Source organism: Thalassophryne amazonica, chromosome 4 (assembly GCF_902500255.1).
Source record: "Thalassophryne amazonica chromosome 4, fThaAma1.1, whole genome shotgun sequence".
In the NCBI taxonomy this organism is placed as follows: domain Eukaryota; kingdom Metazoa; phylum Chordata; class Actinopteri; order Batrachoidiformes; family Batrachoididae; genus Thalassophryne; species Thalassophryne amazonica.
This window is the reverse complement of record NC_047106.1, coordinates 43,463,313-43,480,172: the sequence shown is the minus strand read 5'-3', so window position 1 is coordinate 43,480,172 and position 16,860 is coordinate 43,463,313. Positions and strand designations below refer to the sequence as shown.

Here is a 16,860-nt window from a genome sequence, read left to right as displayed (position 1 = left end):
CACCTACTGCATGGAAGCTATATATATATATATATATAGCTGTGTTCAAAATTATTCAACCCCCACTGCAGTATCGTCTTATAGCAAGTCTGACATTTATTTTTTATCTTATTCATAATCAGATCAAATAAGGACCTGTAAAATAGACAAATGCAACTTAAATTACAACATTTTTTTAATATACCAACAAATGTCCTTTGTATGATTTCCTCACTGACAAAATCATTCAGCCCCCCTAAAGATGACCTTAAATTATCTTACGTTAAATTATTTCTTTAGAACGGAGGTTTCAATCAGGTGTTGAAAACACCTGCAGATGTTAACAGAACCATTACGACTAACAATTAAGCAGATTTAAAAGGAATGCAATACTCTGTTAATGGTGTCTTTGCTACATGGTGAAGTCCAGGGAATGGTCAAAGAAGTCCAAAGAGGAGGTAATTTCTCTTCATAAGCAAGGATATGGATATAAAAAGATAGCAAAGACATTGAACATTTCAAAAGACAATTGGAAGTATAATTTGCAAGTTTAAAGCTCAAGGCACAGCAGAAAGACAGTGCTAAACTGCCTGATATCTTAGCTTCACGTTTGGAAAATGCCTAATCAGTAGCCAGCCTTGTGGATAGTTTAAACGCAGTGCTCAAAACTACACTCGACATGACTGCGCCACCTTTGTTAAAACCATGCCCCCAAAACACAGTCACCTTGGTTCAATGAAGACTTGCGTGACCGCTAGAACGGAAATGGCGTAGTTCAGAAATAGAAGTATTCCACCTTGCGTGGCGTGATGCTATCTTAGACTATAAGCATGCATTACTGGCTACAAAGCGAACCTATTACTGTGATTTGATCAACAAAAACAAGCATAACTCAAAGTTATTGTTCGACACGGTGGAAACACTTAAGGACAACCACCTGTAGTTCACTCTTTTTTTACAGCACAAGACTTCCTGGATTACTTTGAGAAGAAAATAGAAGACATTAGGTTGATCATATCCCAACATGACTTAACCCAGCCACTACACCCTGCCATTGAGGTGGGTGCCATTACTGAGGCATTACCTAGATTTACAGTATCTCACTAGGCATGCTGACAAAACTCATAATGTCTACAAAAAGCGCAACATGCTTATTTGATCCTATACCAACAAAACAGTTTAAGGGCCTGTGGCCCACTCTTGGGCTGACTGTGCCGGAAATTATTAATCTCTCATTAACCTCTGGATCTGTTCCTAAATATTTCAAATCTGCAGGGATTAAACCATTACTTAAGAAATCTAATCTTGTATTGAAAACTATAGACCGTTATCAAATCTATCATTTTGCTCTAAAATTTTGGAAAAAGTGGTTTCACGGCAGCTCGTGGACCACCTTACCGAGAAAAATCTTTTTGAGCCACTGCAGTCTGCTTTTAGAAAATTTCATTCCACAGAGACAGCTCTCACAAAGGTGGTGAATGGTCTTCTGCTTGCAATGGATTTGGACACCACTACGGTTCTGGTGCTGTTAGATCTCAGTGCTGCGTTTGATACCATGGATCTATTTGAAGAGTTTCAGTCAGGTTTTAGAATTCATCATAGTACAGAAACAGCATTAGTGAAGGTTACAAATGATCTTCTTATGGCCTTGGACAGTGGACTCATCTCTGTGCTTGTTCTGTTAGACCTCAGTGCTGCTTTTGATACTGTTGACCATAAAATTTTATTACAGAGATTAGAGCATGCCATAGGTATTAAAGGCACTGCGCTGCGGTGGTTTGAATCATATTTGTCTAATAGATTACAATTTGTTCATGTAAATGGGGAATCTTCTTCACAGACTAAAGTTAATTATGGAGTTCCACAAGGTTCTGTGCTAGGACCAATTTTATTCACTTTATATATGCTTCCCTTAGGCAGTATTATTAGACGGTATTGCTTAAATTTTCATTGTTACGCAGATGATACCCAGCTTTATCTATCCATGAAGCCAGAGGACACACACCAATTAGCTAAACTGCAGGATTGTCTTACAGACATAAAGACATGGATGACCTCTAATTTCCTGCTTTTAAACTCAGATAAAACTGAAGTTATTGTACTTGGCCCCACAAATCTTAGAAACATGGTGTCTAACCAGATCCTTACTCTGGATGGCATTACCCTGACCTCTAGTAATACTGTGAGAAATCTTGGAGTCATTTTTGATCAGGATATGTCATTCAAAGCGCATATTAAACAAATATGTAGGACTGCTTTTTTGCATTTACGCAATATCTCTAAAATCAGAAAGGTCTTGTCTCAGAGTGATGCTGAAAAACTAATTCATGCATTTATTTCCTCTAGGCTGGACTATTGTAATTCATTATTATCAGGTTGTCCTAAAAGTTCCCTAAAAAGCCTTCAGTTAATTCAAAATGCTGCAGCTAGAGTACTGACGGGGACTAGAAGGAGAGAGCATATCTCACCTATATTGGCCTCTCTTCATTGGCTTCCTGTTAATTCTAGAATAGAATTTAAAATTCTTCTTCTTACTTATAAGGTTTTGAATAATCAGGTCCCATCTTATCTTAGGGACCTCGTAGTACCATATCACCCCAATAGAGCGCTTCGCTCTCAGACTGCAGGCTTACTTGTAGTTCCTAGGGTTTGTAAGAGTAGAATGGGAGGCAGAGCCTTCAGCTTTCAGGCTCCTCTCCTGTGGAACCAGCTCCCAATTCAGATCAGGGAGACAGACACCCTCTCTACTTTTAAGATTAGGCTTAAAACTTTCCTTTTTGCTAAAGCTTATAGTTAGGGCTGGATCAGGTGACCCTGAACCATCCCTTAGTTATGATGCTATAGACGTAGACTGCTGGGGGGTTCCCATGATGCACTGTTTCTTTCTCTTTTTGCTCTGTATGCACCACTCTGCATTTAATCATTAGTGATCGATCTCTGCTCCCCTCCACAGCATGTCTTTTTCCTGGTTCTCTCCCTCAGCCCCAACCAGTCCCAGCAGAAGACTGCCCCTCCCTGAGCCTGGTTCTGCTGGAGGTTTCTTCCTGTTAAAAGGGAGTTTTTCCTTCCCACTGTAGCCAAGTGCTTGCTCACAGGGGGTCGTTTTGACCGTTGGGGTTTTACATAATTATTGTATGGCCTTGCCTTACAATATAAAGCGCCTTGGGGCAACTGTTTGTTGTGATTTGGCGCTATATAAAAAAAATTGATTGATTGATTGATTGATTGATCCTCTACTCGATAGGCTGGAAAATCATTTTGGGATTACTGGGAATGCCCTTGCATGGTTGATGTCATACCTGACCAGTCGTTCTCACTGTGTTTTGTACAATAACACTACCTCTAACCTTAGTGACATGAAATTTGCGGTTCCACAGGGGTCTGTCTTAGGCCCCCTGCTTTTCTCCCTTTACATGGCACCCCTTGGGCACATATTGCAGTGTTCTGGAATTACCTTTCACTGCTATGCTGATGATACTCAGTTATACATGCCAATAACTGCTGGTAATCTTATCCACATAAAATCTTTAAAAGATTGCCTTGCATCAGTGGATGTCTAGCAACTTCCTACTTTTAAACTCTGATGACACTGAAATGATGGTTCTTGGTCCAGTGAGACATGCGCATCAATTTGACCAGTTAACGCTTGGCCAAGGCTCGTGTGTCATACATCACACTGACAAAATGAGGAACCTTGGGGTAATATTTGATCCTACGTTGTCCTTTGACCTCCACATTGGAGATATTACGAGGAGTGCTTTCTTCCACCTTCAAAATATCGCAAAGATTCGTCCCATCCTGTCTATGGCTGATGCTGAGACCCTGATTCATGCATTTGTCTCTTCTAGATTGGACTACTGTAATATTCTATTTTCTGGTTTACCGCAGTCCAGCATTAGTGGTCTCCAATTGGTTCAAAATGCTGCTGCCAGAGTTTTGACATGAAGCAGAAAGTTTGACTAAATTACACCCATTTTGGCATCTCTACACTGGCTTCCTGTCCCAGTGAGATCAGATTTTAAGGTTCTACTGCTAGCCTATAAAATTGTTCACGAACTGGCACCTCCCTACCTAGCTGCCTAATTAAATCCTACGTACCGGCCCGGGCTTTGCGTTCTCAAGGTGCAGGACTATTTAGTGTCCCTAGGGTGAATAAAAAAGTCTGCGGGTCACAGAGCTTTCACTTATCGTGCCCCTGTTCTGTGGAATGATCTCCCTGTGTCAATAAAACAGTCAGATTCTGCAGAGACTTTCAAGTCCAGATTTAAGACGCACTTATTTTCCTTTTTGTATGGCTATCATACAGGCATAGTATGTTTCTATGCTTTTTACTCTTTTAATTTATTTTATTAGGAAACAGAGCGTGCCATGGCCTCAACTTTATCTAAATTCTGGGTCTTTTAGTGAAGCTTAGGCCTAGTGGCTGGCAATCACCTTAGTATTTCTTCTGTTTTTCTTGTTGCTTTATGCTGATAAATGACACTGTATTTGTTGTCTTTCTGATGCTTGATTCTGCTTTTTTTCTTTTCTCTCTGTTTGAGATGCAGCTCCATCTAGAGATGGGTGTGGTATCTGTTCCGGAAACCGTCCTGTGCACCAGCAACATTTCATGTATGTTCGTTTTGTGAATTATTCTGTAATTTGTGTCTGTAGCATGGCCCAAGCAGAGGGTCACCCCTTTGAGTCTGGTCTGCTTGAGGTTTCTTCCTCAGAGGGAGGTTTTCCTTACCATTGTTGCTCTGGGGGTTGGTAAGGTTAGACCTTACTTGTGTGAAGTGCCTTGAGGCAACCTTGTTGTGACTTGTCATTATATAAATGAAAATAAATTGAACTGAAATTGGAAATGCAACCTGGGCGCGGCAAAAAGAGGATGCTGCCAGCAACTGCTGTCCGGTACTTGAAGTGAAAGGTGGAGAAAAATCTCCGGGTGACAGCTAAGGAACTGCAACAGGACTTGTGAGAAGGAGGTACTCGGGTTTCGGCCCAGACAATCAGGCGCACACTACGAAATAAAGGCCTTTGTGCCAGAACTCCCAAGTGTACCCCCTCTGCTGACTCCTAAGCACAAGAAGAGTTGACTCCAGCATGCCAAACACCGTGTGGACAAACCACAAAGGTTTTGGGATACTGTTCTCTGCAGCAATGAGACAAAATTGGAACTATCTGGGCTTATGGATCAACAACAATGTCTGGAGGAGGAAGAACAAGACCTATAAACAAAAGAACACCTTGCCTACGGTGAAGCATGGTGAGGGGTCAGTCATGCTCTGGGGCCGTTTCGCTTCTTCAGGTACAGGGAATCTCCAGTGTGTGCAAGGTACCATGAATTCAATTATGTACCAGGAAATCTTGGGTTTAAATGTCATGCAGTCAGTGACAAAGTTGAAGCTTGGGAGACGTTGGACCTTCCAACAGGACAACTATCCCAAGCATACCTCCAAATCTACCAAAGCTTGGTTGCAGGCAAAAGGCTGGAAGATTTTGGGATGGCCATCGCAATCGCTTGACAAATCCCATAGAAAATCTTTGGTGGGACTTGAAGAAGGCAGCTGCAGCACACAAGCCCAAGAATGGACTGGAGACCTTTGCCCATGAGGAATGGGCTAAGATGCCTGTAGATCACTGCAAGAAACTTGTGTCAAGCTATGTTTCACATCTGAAAGATGTTATCATTGCCAAGGGTGTTGTACTAAATATGTATGTGACTAAGGGGTTAAATAATTTTGTCAGTGAGGAAATCACAAAAAGGAGATTTGTTGGTATATTACAAAAATATATTGTTGTAATTTAAGTTGCATTTGTCTATTTTACAGGTCCTTATTTGATCTGATTATGAATATGATAAAAAATAAATGTCAGACTTGCTATAAAACTGTACTGCAAGGGGGGTTGAATAATTTTGAACTGTATATATATATATATATATATATATATATATATATATATATGCAATATGTTGTCATTGGTACCCAGTCTCCTCACCGTATCTGCTCAGTGATCTGCTCATCTACATGCTGCAGAAGTGAAATAACTCGTTCAAAGGTCTCCGTCTCCTTCAGCAGCTCTCTGTCCACCTCATCCTGCAGCCTCTCGGCAGGGACACATTTCCTTCTAGAGGTCACAGAACACACTGCTTTAATGTTAAATATTTTGGCTGATCTTTCTTCTATGAATATGAAATACTGTAGATGCCAAAGGAAACATAATTTGCATTTGTCTTATACTATACTGCAGAGGTCAGTATTAGAAGTAGTTTCTGAAGACTGTTTAATTCAGCCTTCAGGTGATTCTTCTCAATTCAGTTCTATAAGTTCTGCACTTCAGCGGCACGAGGTAATAAGTTGCTTGTGCTGTTCTGTTGAACTTAGAACATCATATTGGCTTGATTCTGGCTTTGCCCATTTTGCTCAACATCACCACATGGGATATGGCATGGATCTGAATGTTGGTTTGATGTTTTAGGCCGCATGAAATTCCTGACTCAACTGCACATGTACAAGGAGAATGGGGTATAGGTGGCCTTGAAACTAAGCCCTTTTTTGGGGAGAAAGGTCTGCTAACCGTGTTTGCCATCATATTGTAATATAGAAATGTCAGTATTTTACTCCTGCTGTTCTCCCTGATTTGACCAAGAAAAATTTGGTCAAGGCTGTCATCCTCTGACCTCACACGAGAGGGTTGTGAAATGAACCAATATCCCCAAAAAATCTTGGGTCTTTGGTGGTTTGGTGTCAAGTTATCTAATGGCAAAGGTTTATTTTCATATGGTGACCTGGATTTGACCCATAAAAAGTTGATCAAGATCAACTCCCTCTGGTATTATTTGGTATTGACTAATCGCATGGCAAAGCACACATACGGACATACACGTGGACTGAGTCCATTTCTATAGCTCGCATGGTCTCATGATGGCAGGACCTAAATATTAAACAACTCCAATACTTTAGACAATACAAAAAGGTTTATGAATACTTGTGTTAAGTTTTTCCAAAGCTCACCTCTCGTCCTGACAGAGACCTGTGACACTCAGAGGGTCTTTACAGGCATCCAAGGCCTTCACAACTCTGCTCTTGAGAGCTATGAGGGCATCAATCTCCACAATAATCTCCTCCAGCTTCTGCTCCAATTCTTTCTTCAGAAACTGGATGTCTTTGACTCGCTGATCTGGGTAGTAAAAGAAAAAATGAAAAAAAGATCCGTCTTGTCTCACCAACACCCATCTTTAATGGCATCCTATTACACAGATTTTCAGCAAGCTGGCATAGGCCAACAGGGGCCTCATGTACACAGCATGCATACGCACAAAAATGTGGCGTGCATCCTTCTCCACGCTAACGTTCAGATGTATCAAAAGTGAAATGACCGTGGAAATGTGCAGTGCATCACACAAAAATCCTGGCTGGCGTAGACACATTTCTACAGCTATTGTTCCACTGCCAACATGTAGAGGTGTTGCTGGGAACCATTAATAGTGTGAAAACATGAAGTCAGAGTGATGTTCACACCAGAAACACACTTATGAACAATTAATACACCCACATGTTTGCAATTGTATGGGTGGATATAAAAGCATGTGCAAAATGACACTAACAGTCACTGCGTTAGTGTTGTTAGAGGACCTTGCAAATGGTGCAATCTGACGTGAGCATGTATTCAGGGAACATTAGGATTTACTTACAAATGAAGATAATTGGCTCATAAGTCAATTTCGATTACCAACCCACCCCAATGCATTTGCGCATCACATATGATTTGAACATTAATGGAATGACATTGTTTCCTAACAAATTCATCATGTGGTGCGAAAATGCATTCAGTTGGGTTGGGAACAGACTAGAGGCTGGCACTGTGCGTAATGGGTGGCTGCGTGGGTAAATAGATTATTTTTGTATTTGTTCCAAACGAAAACCAGCATGGGCATGTTTGGGCATGTGTGCATTCAAATGTTTTTTTTATTATTATTATTATTATTGTGTTTTCTTTCTTGGTGGTGAAACAAGACCTGCAGATTCTTAACAGGCCCCGATTGTCTCTCTATGTTCAGTATTTGTCAGTAAATGCATGTGTAAAGTTGTGAATGCCACACTGTCAGCTGCGGTGCAACTCATTTCTTTTAGCTTCCATGTGGGTCCACTGCTCTGAGCTCACGGTGGCCTCACATACACATGCTCTAACTAATATTTTTCCCATTTCATGTTTATTCTGTTTGCAAACGTACCAAATAAACTATCCCTGCATGTCTCCACGCCATGTCCAGTCATCTGTACCTCACACTCGATATAATTACTTTCTGTGTTTATGTTGACTGATCTGATGGAGAGGGGAATCCCAGCTCCCAGGGCCTATTTCCATCATTTGAATATTTAAATAGGGGTGTGGAAAGGGAGAAGCTTGATGCGTGTGCATGTGCGCTCAATTCCATGTTGATTGGGATGTACAAACGGAATGCGTCTGGATCCATGCGTACACACACATTGATACATCTGAATTTTTTTGTGCTTACACCAGTTTCTGGGTTTTAGCGTACGCCATGTTTCGGTAAGAAATCCATGTAAGTCTTTGTACATGAAACCCCAGATATCTTAAAAATCATATTCTAGTTTGTGTTTCTGTCACTTTAAGAGGAAAGGATATGATGCTGGTAAGATTTATTTTCTAAAAGGTGTAGCTGAATCTATATGACTGAAAACTCTATTCCCCCTACAGACCATGAGGGTGTCTCACAGCAGTAAACAAGAATTTAGGTACTGGCTTCTGTGACATGTCAGAAAAGTGTAAAATGAACCATTTCAGACCTAAAATTTGCTTATACCAGGGAAGTTCCTACATGGATAAGGAGAATTATGTAACTTTAAGGTTGTTTAACATGAAAACCCAACCATATAAATAGATTTTTCTTTTACTGTTGAACACAATATTAGTTTTAGCACTGCACATGGTGTGAACACAGATGTGCTGATTGTTTGTTACTCTTTAGCTTACCAAGTCGCTTGTTGGCATCTTGATGCAGGCGTTTGCATGCTGTTACATTTTCAAGAATCATACGCTGGCTCTCAGCTGTGAAGACCTCTGAGCGGTTCTTCATCGTCTCGGTATAAAACAGGTCTGATCCCCACCTCTGCTGAGGACTGAGGCCCGGGACGGACATTGTTCTCCGCTGGTCAGTCGGTGGCAGAAAGCTTTGACAGATGAACAGAATGAAGATGTTAAAAACAGTGGGCAGCTTTAGAAAGAGCACATACATACAGTGATGAGAAAAAAATGTCAAAACATTAAGTGGATTACCAAGGCTACGACTCTAAAAGCTACTTTCTTCATGACACGCTTACTCTCATGTAATATATTTAAAACTATGATCATTTGAGGTGTTTTCAAACAAAATATACTGGAGCTCAGACATAAATTTTCAAATAAACTTGTAGATAATGAAATGAATGGATGTATGTTTCTTAACAACCCAAATGATTAATATTTTTTTTAATTTGGGGTATGAAACGAGTTACAATTTTGAATGGTGATACCCCATGATATTTCTAATCAAGTGATGAATTGGTCATGATAAGCAGATGTAGCAATCTTGTGAAATTATAATGTGAAACCTGTGCCTGTGAGGAGAATTTAAGACATATTTGTACAGATGTTTTTGTATTTGAGCAACCTGCAAATATTTTTCTTAATGATTTTCCACAAATTTACATACACACAGACAGAGAGACAGAGATAGAGACACATACATACCACAGAGGCGGTATACCACAGATACATACATACCACACAATCTGAACTCTATCTCAGGTTTACATGTGCACGAAGGAGTGCCACTCTAGAATTTACATTCATACCTGCTTATTGCAGAAAAAATGAAGTAATACAACACTGGTTGGTGTTTTTACTGTAGTTCCTGATTCAGAAAGACATTTAGTTAGCATAGTGAGCTATAGTCATAAAGCAATAATTAAGAAACCTATTAACCTCATAGCAAAAAAAGTACCACAAACCTCCCCTAAAAACATATTCGTAGCATTTTATTTAACCATACCTTGTTCCGAGGCTGAAGCTGAAATGTGACACCAGCTAAACAAAGTGTTGCTATGGCAACAGTCTGTAAATGTCCTTCCAGTGACAGCTCATAAACAGTCTTTAAGCCAAAAATATGCAAAAAAGTTACTCTTTAAACATTCAGTCTGCTATATTAAATCCTGTTAAAGTGGACTGTGGATTTGCACGTTAAATTAACAATGCATCCAGAAAGTTCACAGCACTTTCCACATTTTATGTTACAGCCTTCCATAACACCCATAACGACAACACTGAAACGTTTTTTAATTTTTTTGGCAAATTTATTAAAGAATTAAAAAAAACAAAAACAAAGTATCACATGAACACTGGTATTCACACCCTTTGCTTAATACTACTTTTGTAGATGCACCTCACCCTGCTCAGAGTGCCGCTCTCATTGGAGCGACAACACACGTCTCTTCCCAGATAGATCTTTCAGTGCAGCTTCTTGTTCTGACTTTAACACGAAGTTAACACCCAAGTCTTTCATCGCCAACTGTAAATGGTAATCAAACCATTCCAATCGTATCTTTCTGAACTCTTCCGCATCAAACTCCATCGTGTCAATGTTTACAATGTGCTTGAGTAATAACAGGTGTTATTATATGGTACGTGATTTTGCCAACTTCTGATTGGCCCATTTGCCACTTTCTGAGTTGTACCACATGCCGAGTTGACCGCTGGTGGAGCCGAGTACACCTCGCGTGCAGTAGTGCTAGCCAATCGAGCGACGCCTTCTATCGATAACGACCAATCGGATAACGCGATACGCCTACTTTGGCCCGCTTCGAGTTGAGTCGTGCGTCGTCATGACGACGCCGTGTACACAATGCAGTAAAAACTAAGGGCTCAGAAAAAAAAAAAAAAAAACGCTGCTGGCTGCAAGAGCTCATCGGTCTTCTCTCACAAATGCGTTTAAATACAGTCCATAAAAGTCCTGCTCAGACTGACTGACAGGACATGTCCACATGAAGTTTAACTCCAGACATCTCCACTCACAGACGGTTCGTTCGCGCGCGTGCGCACGCGCATCTCGCGGTCAAAATAGGAAAGATAAACTATAACAGAACTCAGAGCGCAGACCTGCAGCTCAGCACAAATATAAACTAGAAGATAAATCAGAGTGCACAGTCTGTCTGCAGCCAAACTGCACTCTGATTCCTCTGTGCAGAGAACCTGCAGGCTGCGTTCTCGCCTCCTCTCTGCCCGCTGCTGCGCGCACCTGACGCAGACATTCCTGCGTCGTCATGACACCACAGGAAGCTCGAGGCAGCCCCGGTTTTTTGTGGGAGCGTTACAGTGCCACATACAGGCCTGGCATATGTACTACACCTTTAAATGAAGCTTCGAGAATTTGACTCGAACATTTTTTGTAATCGAATTACTCGATTAATCGTTTCAGCCCTACTCAACATAGAACGTTATCACAGTCAAAGTTTCCAACTGATAAAGTTACTAAGTCAAACCAAGTGAGGACAGAGAGTCAGAAACAGGTGTGAAGGAGACAGCAATGAAAGCCTGAGAAGATGATTGAAATATGCAGTGGAATCTGGTATTAAAGCCATCAGCACGGACGGATGGAGAAAAAGCTCACGGGGAAGACTGGTAAACACAGGGGGAAGAGACAGTGCATCAACCTTGGATTGTGAAAAATGTAGCGGGGTTAATAGATGTGTCGATAGCAACCGTAACCGTTCTCATACAAAGAGGATTATTGTTCAACTACTGATGTGATTATAATTCAATATGTGTGCATGGTGAAGAGTTCTGATTAAAAACTCAGACACCACAGATTAGAAATACAAAACTGTGGAGGGCAGAGAAAAAAATTGGCATTTTAATACAACAAAGATGTTGCACTGATGGGAGCCAAACTGACTGACTGCAAAAAGATTGCATCTTTTGTTGTGGCTAATACCTCATAAGAAACACAAAGGCTTCAAGGAGAGACCTTTTTAATTTGGAGAGTGAAAAAAGTATTAAAATTAACACACTCTTACAATATTTGTGTTCATTGATCACTTAATTTGAAGTGATCAAAAAAAAAAAGCCACCTTTTTTCGTGATTTTTGCAACATATGTTGTGAATATGTGATCATTTACCTCAGCCAAGGAGGCAAATAATCATATATAAATATGTTTTCAGTGGTGTTTGTTTGTGTGTTAGCAGGATTACTCAAAAACTACCAAGCTGATTTGCGGTGAACTTGGTCCAAGGAGGAAACTTTCAACTTTAGGAGCAGATCCAATTTAGAGGGTGAACCCGATTTTTTTTTCCTCTCATAACATTCTGAGATTTGTCAACATTTTAATGAAATTCTCAAGAGATAATACAAAGATCTTTTCAAAAACAAACAAACAAAGAAAACATGTAGAGTAGGCTTTAGAGATTGTGCTCATGAAGTATTTTGGACCTGTTGGTGCAGTATGACAGTAATAATAAAGAGCTGAAACTTGAGATTGATTTTTCAGTTTTAGTATGTTTGACAAACTCCCAATTTTCTTGTTTATCATATAATAAAACAGTTATAGACTTTTAATTTCGGTGTACCCGTGATTATGCGGACCTGGTCAGGGTGGGGTTCACCGAGGACTTGGCACACCTCATCAAAAGTCTATTATTGTATAAAGTTGCTCATAAACTTTAAGTTTCTTAAATATTTATTACTGCCACTCTTAAAACTTCAGTTGTCTTTGTGATTTTATTACAGGTAAATTTTAGAATTGATTTCGATGAGATATACTCATTATCTTATCTGGGAACTACTTTTTTGTGCAGGAATTCATCAAGCATGTCGGCCGCGGGCGCAAACTGGCTAGAAGTTTGGTCAAAACGAGAGCGTCCATTTTTAAGCTTACCATAATAAACTAAGCTACTGGCGCTCCTGAGCGCAGTCTCATTTGAACCCTGCGTGATATCGCAGGATTTGACCACTTATGGGGATCGCCACTCCCATTGTGCAATATATACACAGCATAACTCCACACAGGAAAATGGTGTAATGTTTTCTTTTCGCTGCAATCACCAAAGCAATAACGAAAAGTAGTTTTTTCAGTTGCCAGTGGAGAAGGGAAGACGAGGCAAATGAGAGAGGTTGTGTTGTAAAGTGTTAGCCTACACAGCTAACCAGAGTATCTACGTTCTCATCTACACAAATGCCTCGACGTGTTTGCGCCGGGTAATAAACAAAACCACGTCCACTTCCCACCGCATCAACTTTTTCTTTGCATTTTCAAATTGTGTGTAATTTGCCCAAAAACTCGAGAAAATGCTATGTTTCTGTTCCTTTAACCCTTTAGCGCCCACCCTCAAACGAGACTGCGTTGCCCAATTACAGCCTTAAGTCTTTTTGAATATGATCCCACAAACTTACCTATCTTCGGGCAGTTTGACCCACGCCTCCTTGCAGCACCTCAAGCACCATCAGGTTGGATGGGGAGCATCGCTGCACAGCCATTTTCAGATCTCTCCAGAGATGTTCAATTGGAATCAGGTCTGGGTTCTGACTGGACCACTCAAGTACATTCACAAAGTTGTTCTGAAGCCACTCCTTTGACATCTTGGCTGAGTGCTTAAGGTCGTTGTCATGCTGAAAAATGAACCATTGTTACTGACCAAATGGTCCCCCCTAAAATATGGTCCACCCTGCAGTCACTGCGCATGCATCATTTCTGAGCATTAGCAGAGATTCATTATCACATTTCTGCTTAAAACTGCACTCCAGTCATCTATCTCAGCGATAGATATCTGAAGCTTTTGTACAACAATCATTTCCACATATTTAAATCGTAAATGGACTGCATATATATAGCACTTTTCCATCTGCATCACACGCTCAAAGCGCTTTACAAATAATACCTCACATTCACCCCGATGTGAGGGTGCTACCATACAAGGTACTCACTACACACCAGGAGCAACTAGGTCATTAAGGACCTTGCCCAAGGGCCCTTAGTGATTTTCCACATAAATTCAACATTAATGCATAATAAAAGACGGGGGACCGATCAAAGCGCGGCAGCCTGCTGCGCCTACGTCATTTTGGAGGGTCAGTAGCAATTCACCGATTATCGCCCTGTTTTCTGCCTTAAACGGCCTTGTTTCTGCTTAAAACTGACTTTAGAATGATTTAAAAGGTTTTACTTTGTCATCTGATGGCTAATAATCACATTGATCCCTTTGTTTTTTTCCCCCCTTTTTACAAATGAAAAAATTATACATTTACAAATACACATTTACTTGTAAAAACCAACACGTTACAAATCGGAAATCTGTGTTTGTGGATCACAAAACACGTGTGCAAATCAAGTATTTGTAGATCACCCCCTGTGCATTTGCAGTTATTGAGACAAATTTAACTCCATACAATTGTGGATCATGACAAGTCAGTATATCAGAACAAAATGTCATGTGATACCCCTCTACTACTACTGATGCTGATTCTGGAAAATAGATATGCAGTGGCAGTAGGGTGAAATGGGTCTTCCCTGCTGTCCAAACAACAAAGTAAACAGAGAGGAAACCTTTATTTTAACATGGGTAGCCAAGTAATTCATGAAACATATTTCCAGAAGGGAACAGAAACTAGCTGAGCATAATTACCGTCAGTAAATTAGAGCTCTGCCCCAACAACCAGCACCCCAGCTCAAAGTTTGCAGTGCTGTAGAAGAATGTTACCATTAAATAATTGAAATATTTAAATACAAAAATGTTAAACTTATTTCTTTTAGGGGTTCAATGTTGATAATGATTAACTACAAATTACAAATGGACCTACAGTTTGGCACAAGTGTTTAAAGGAGGTACAATGTTCTCACCCACCCACTCCCGTAAGAATTAAAAGCCTCCAGGCTCTTTTTTTTTCCCATTAACTCCTTGGTAAGGCCTTCATCTTGTGATTACTTGACAACAAATCGGTTAGACTCAGCATTTGGGGTTTGAGTTAATCTGACAACCCTATCACAAATAAACTATATTGTATATAGCAAGTTCCTTCAGCTGCTCCCGTGTTTTCACTCGGAGTTGCCACAGCAGATCTGAGGTGGAGCTGCACATTGATTAGGCACAGGTTTTACGCCGGATCCCCATCATGATGCAACTCTGAAGTATAGTCTGGGTGAAAACACAGAGGATGTACTTGACAGCACCAATTTGTTGGAAGCTGTGTCCTCCAGGACAACTCAAATTCTGTACATTTCATATCCTGTGTTTTACTGCAAATACGCAAGTGTTCTGCTTAATAGATAATTAGCACAGTCTATTTATGCTCCATCTGTATTTGTATAATACTTAAATTAAAAATACCTTCAACAGATGACTTAAAGTTAAATAAGCAACTCCACAGAACATAAAGTTTGAATTATTTAATGTTTTAGTTTGTCAAGCTATTGTATAAAGGTGATAGTATTCTATAATAATATAATGCAGTATTTACAATGCTACCTGAGAATTTAAGTAACTCCAGTGAAAAATAAAATAAAAATAAAAAAATATTCCAGCAAACCAAAAATAATCTTAAGTAAAACAGGTTTCAGGTGAGAGCTGAAACACTGCAGACATTTAAAAGCTTAATTACCTCAGAACAAGAGGTAATGAAAACAAATAAATGATTAATAATAAATCAGATGAATATTATACAAACTGTATCAAGATTGAGCAGCACAACACAGTAAATGTAAAGTGACACTTTTCAGAGGCACTTGCAGGATCCATATCTTCTATAAACAAAACAGCTATAATCTTTCTTACACTAATAGCAATACAGCGCCATCAAGTAAAATAATATTTCTGTAACAACAACCAGGAGTCTAACCATTTATTTTTTAACTTCACTACAAGGGAATGATTATTACTTTTTAAAAGAAACTCCAAGGTGCGGGTGTGTTAATAAGATGGTAAGCTTGTTGTTATATATGGTTCAAGTCATACAGGTCAACAACTAAAGACAATTAAAACACTGTGAGAAGGGAAAAAACAACTGCAAAATACTGCCCTACAAAAAAATAAAATAAATAAAAAAATTAGAAAAGAAACAAATGAAACTACAGATCTGAGAGAGGAAACTCACTCTTTCATAGCAGCCGCTTACATTATTTTATTTTTTTATTATTTTATAATTGTGCTTGTAAATTTTGATTAAATACCTGAATTAAATTAGTCAAGCATTGTAATTGACAAATATGATGCATTTTAAAAAGTTCAGTTATCTGCCTTTGAAGATGTTGGACTGGAACCATTTTCCTCCTGTCGTGCGCTACCATGGTGGGAAGACTCATTCAAATCCAGAAAGCTATTACAGACAAGGTACATTTAAAAATTGAATATCATATGATGCATCAGTTAAATGCATAAGTCCAAGTATCTCCCTATGAACACGTTAGGCCGGAATTATTTTCTTTCATGGACATCTTCATGTGATGTGCAACCACTGTGTGAAGTTTCATTGATATGCACCATTCAGTTCAGAAGGAGTTACACTGATAAGACTGAAGGACAGATGGACAGGGTGATTCTGCAAATTTGTTTGTGGATGGTATAAAAAAGGTGGGGAAAACTTTTTTTTAATTTGAAAATCATGGCAATCAGCTTCACAGATGTTCTGAGTTTATATAACTTAAAAACATACGTATGTGCAGCAGACTGCCTTGGTCATCTAAGCTTTCTCAACTATTTTATTTACCTATTTTTAACAATGCAGCAGTACATCATCTCCAGTAGGATTAGAAACATATTTGATGTGATCCATAGATATTTTTAAAAATAACACAAACTAAATCATATTTACAGCATTAAACAGCAGCGTTATTCTTTGTCAGCACAGT

At 39.6% G+C, this 16,860-nt stretch overlaps 1 protein-coding gene across 1 annotated transcript in view; it reads right to left on the bottom strand.

Annotated features, from left to right (window-relative positions):
* tekt1 (tektin 1) overlaps positions 1-9,244 on the bottom strand; it is a 34,965-nt gene extending 25,721 nt beyond the window's left edge. Inside the window, exons 1-3 of the mRNA XM_034167793.1 lie at positions 8,962-9,244; positions 6,978-7,143; positions 5,962-6,090 (exon numbers count right to left, since the gene is read on the bottom strand). Of these exons, the coding sequence (XP_034023684.1) occupies positions 5,962-6,090; positions 6,978-7,143; positions 8,962-9,223 (557 nt within the window). The 5' untranslated portion in view covers positions 9,224-9,244. The remainder of the gene's footprint in view (positions 1-5,961; positions 6,091-6,977; positions 7,144-8,961) is intronic.
* Between the last annotated feature and the right edge of the window lie 7,616 nt (positions 9,245-16,860).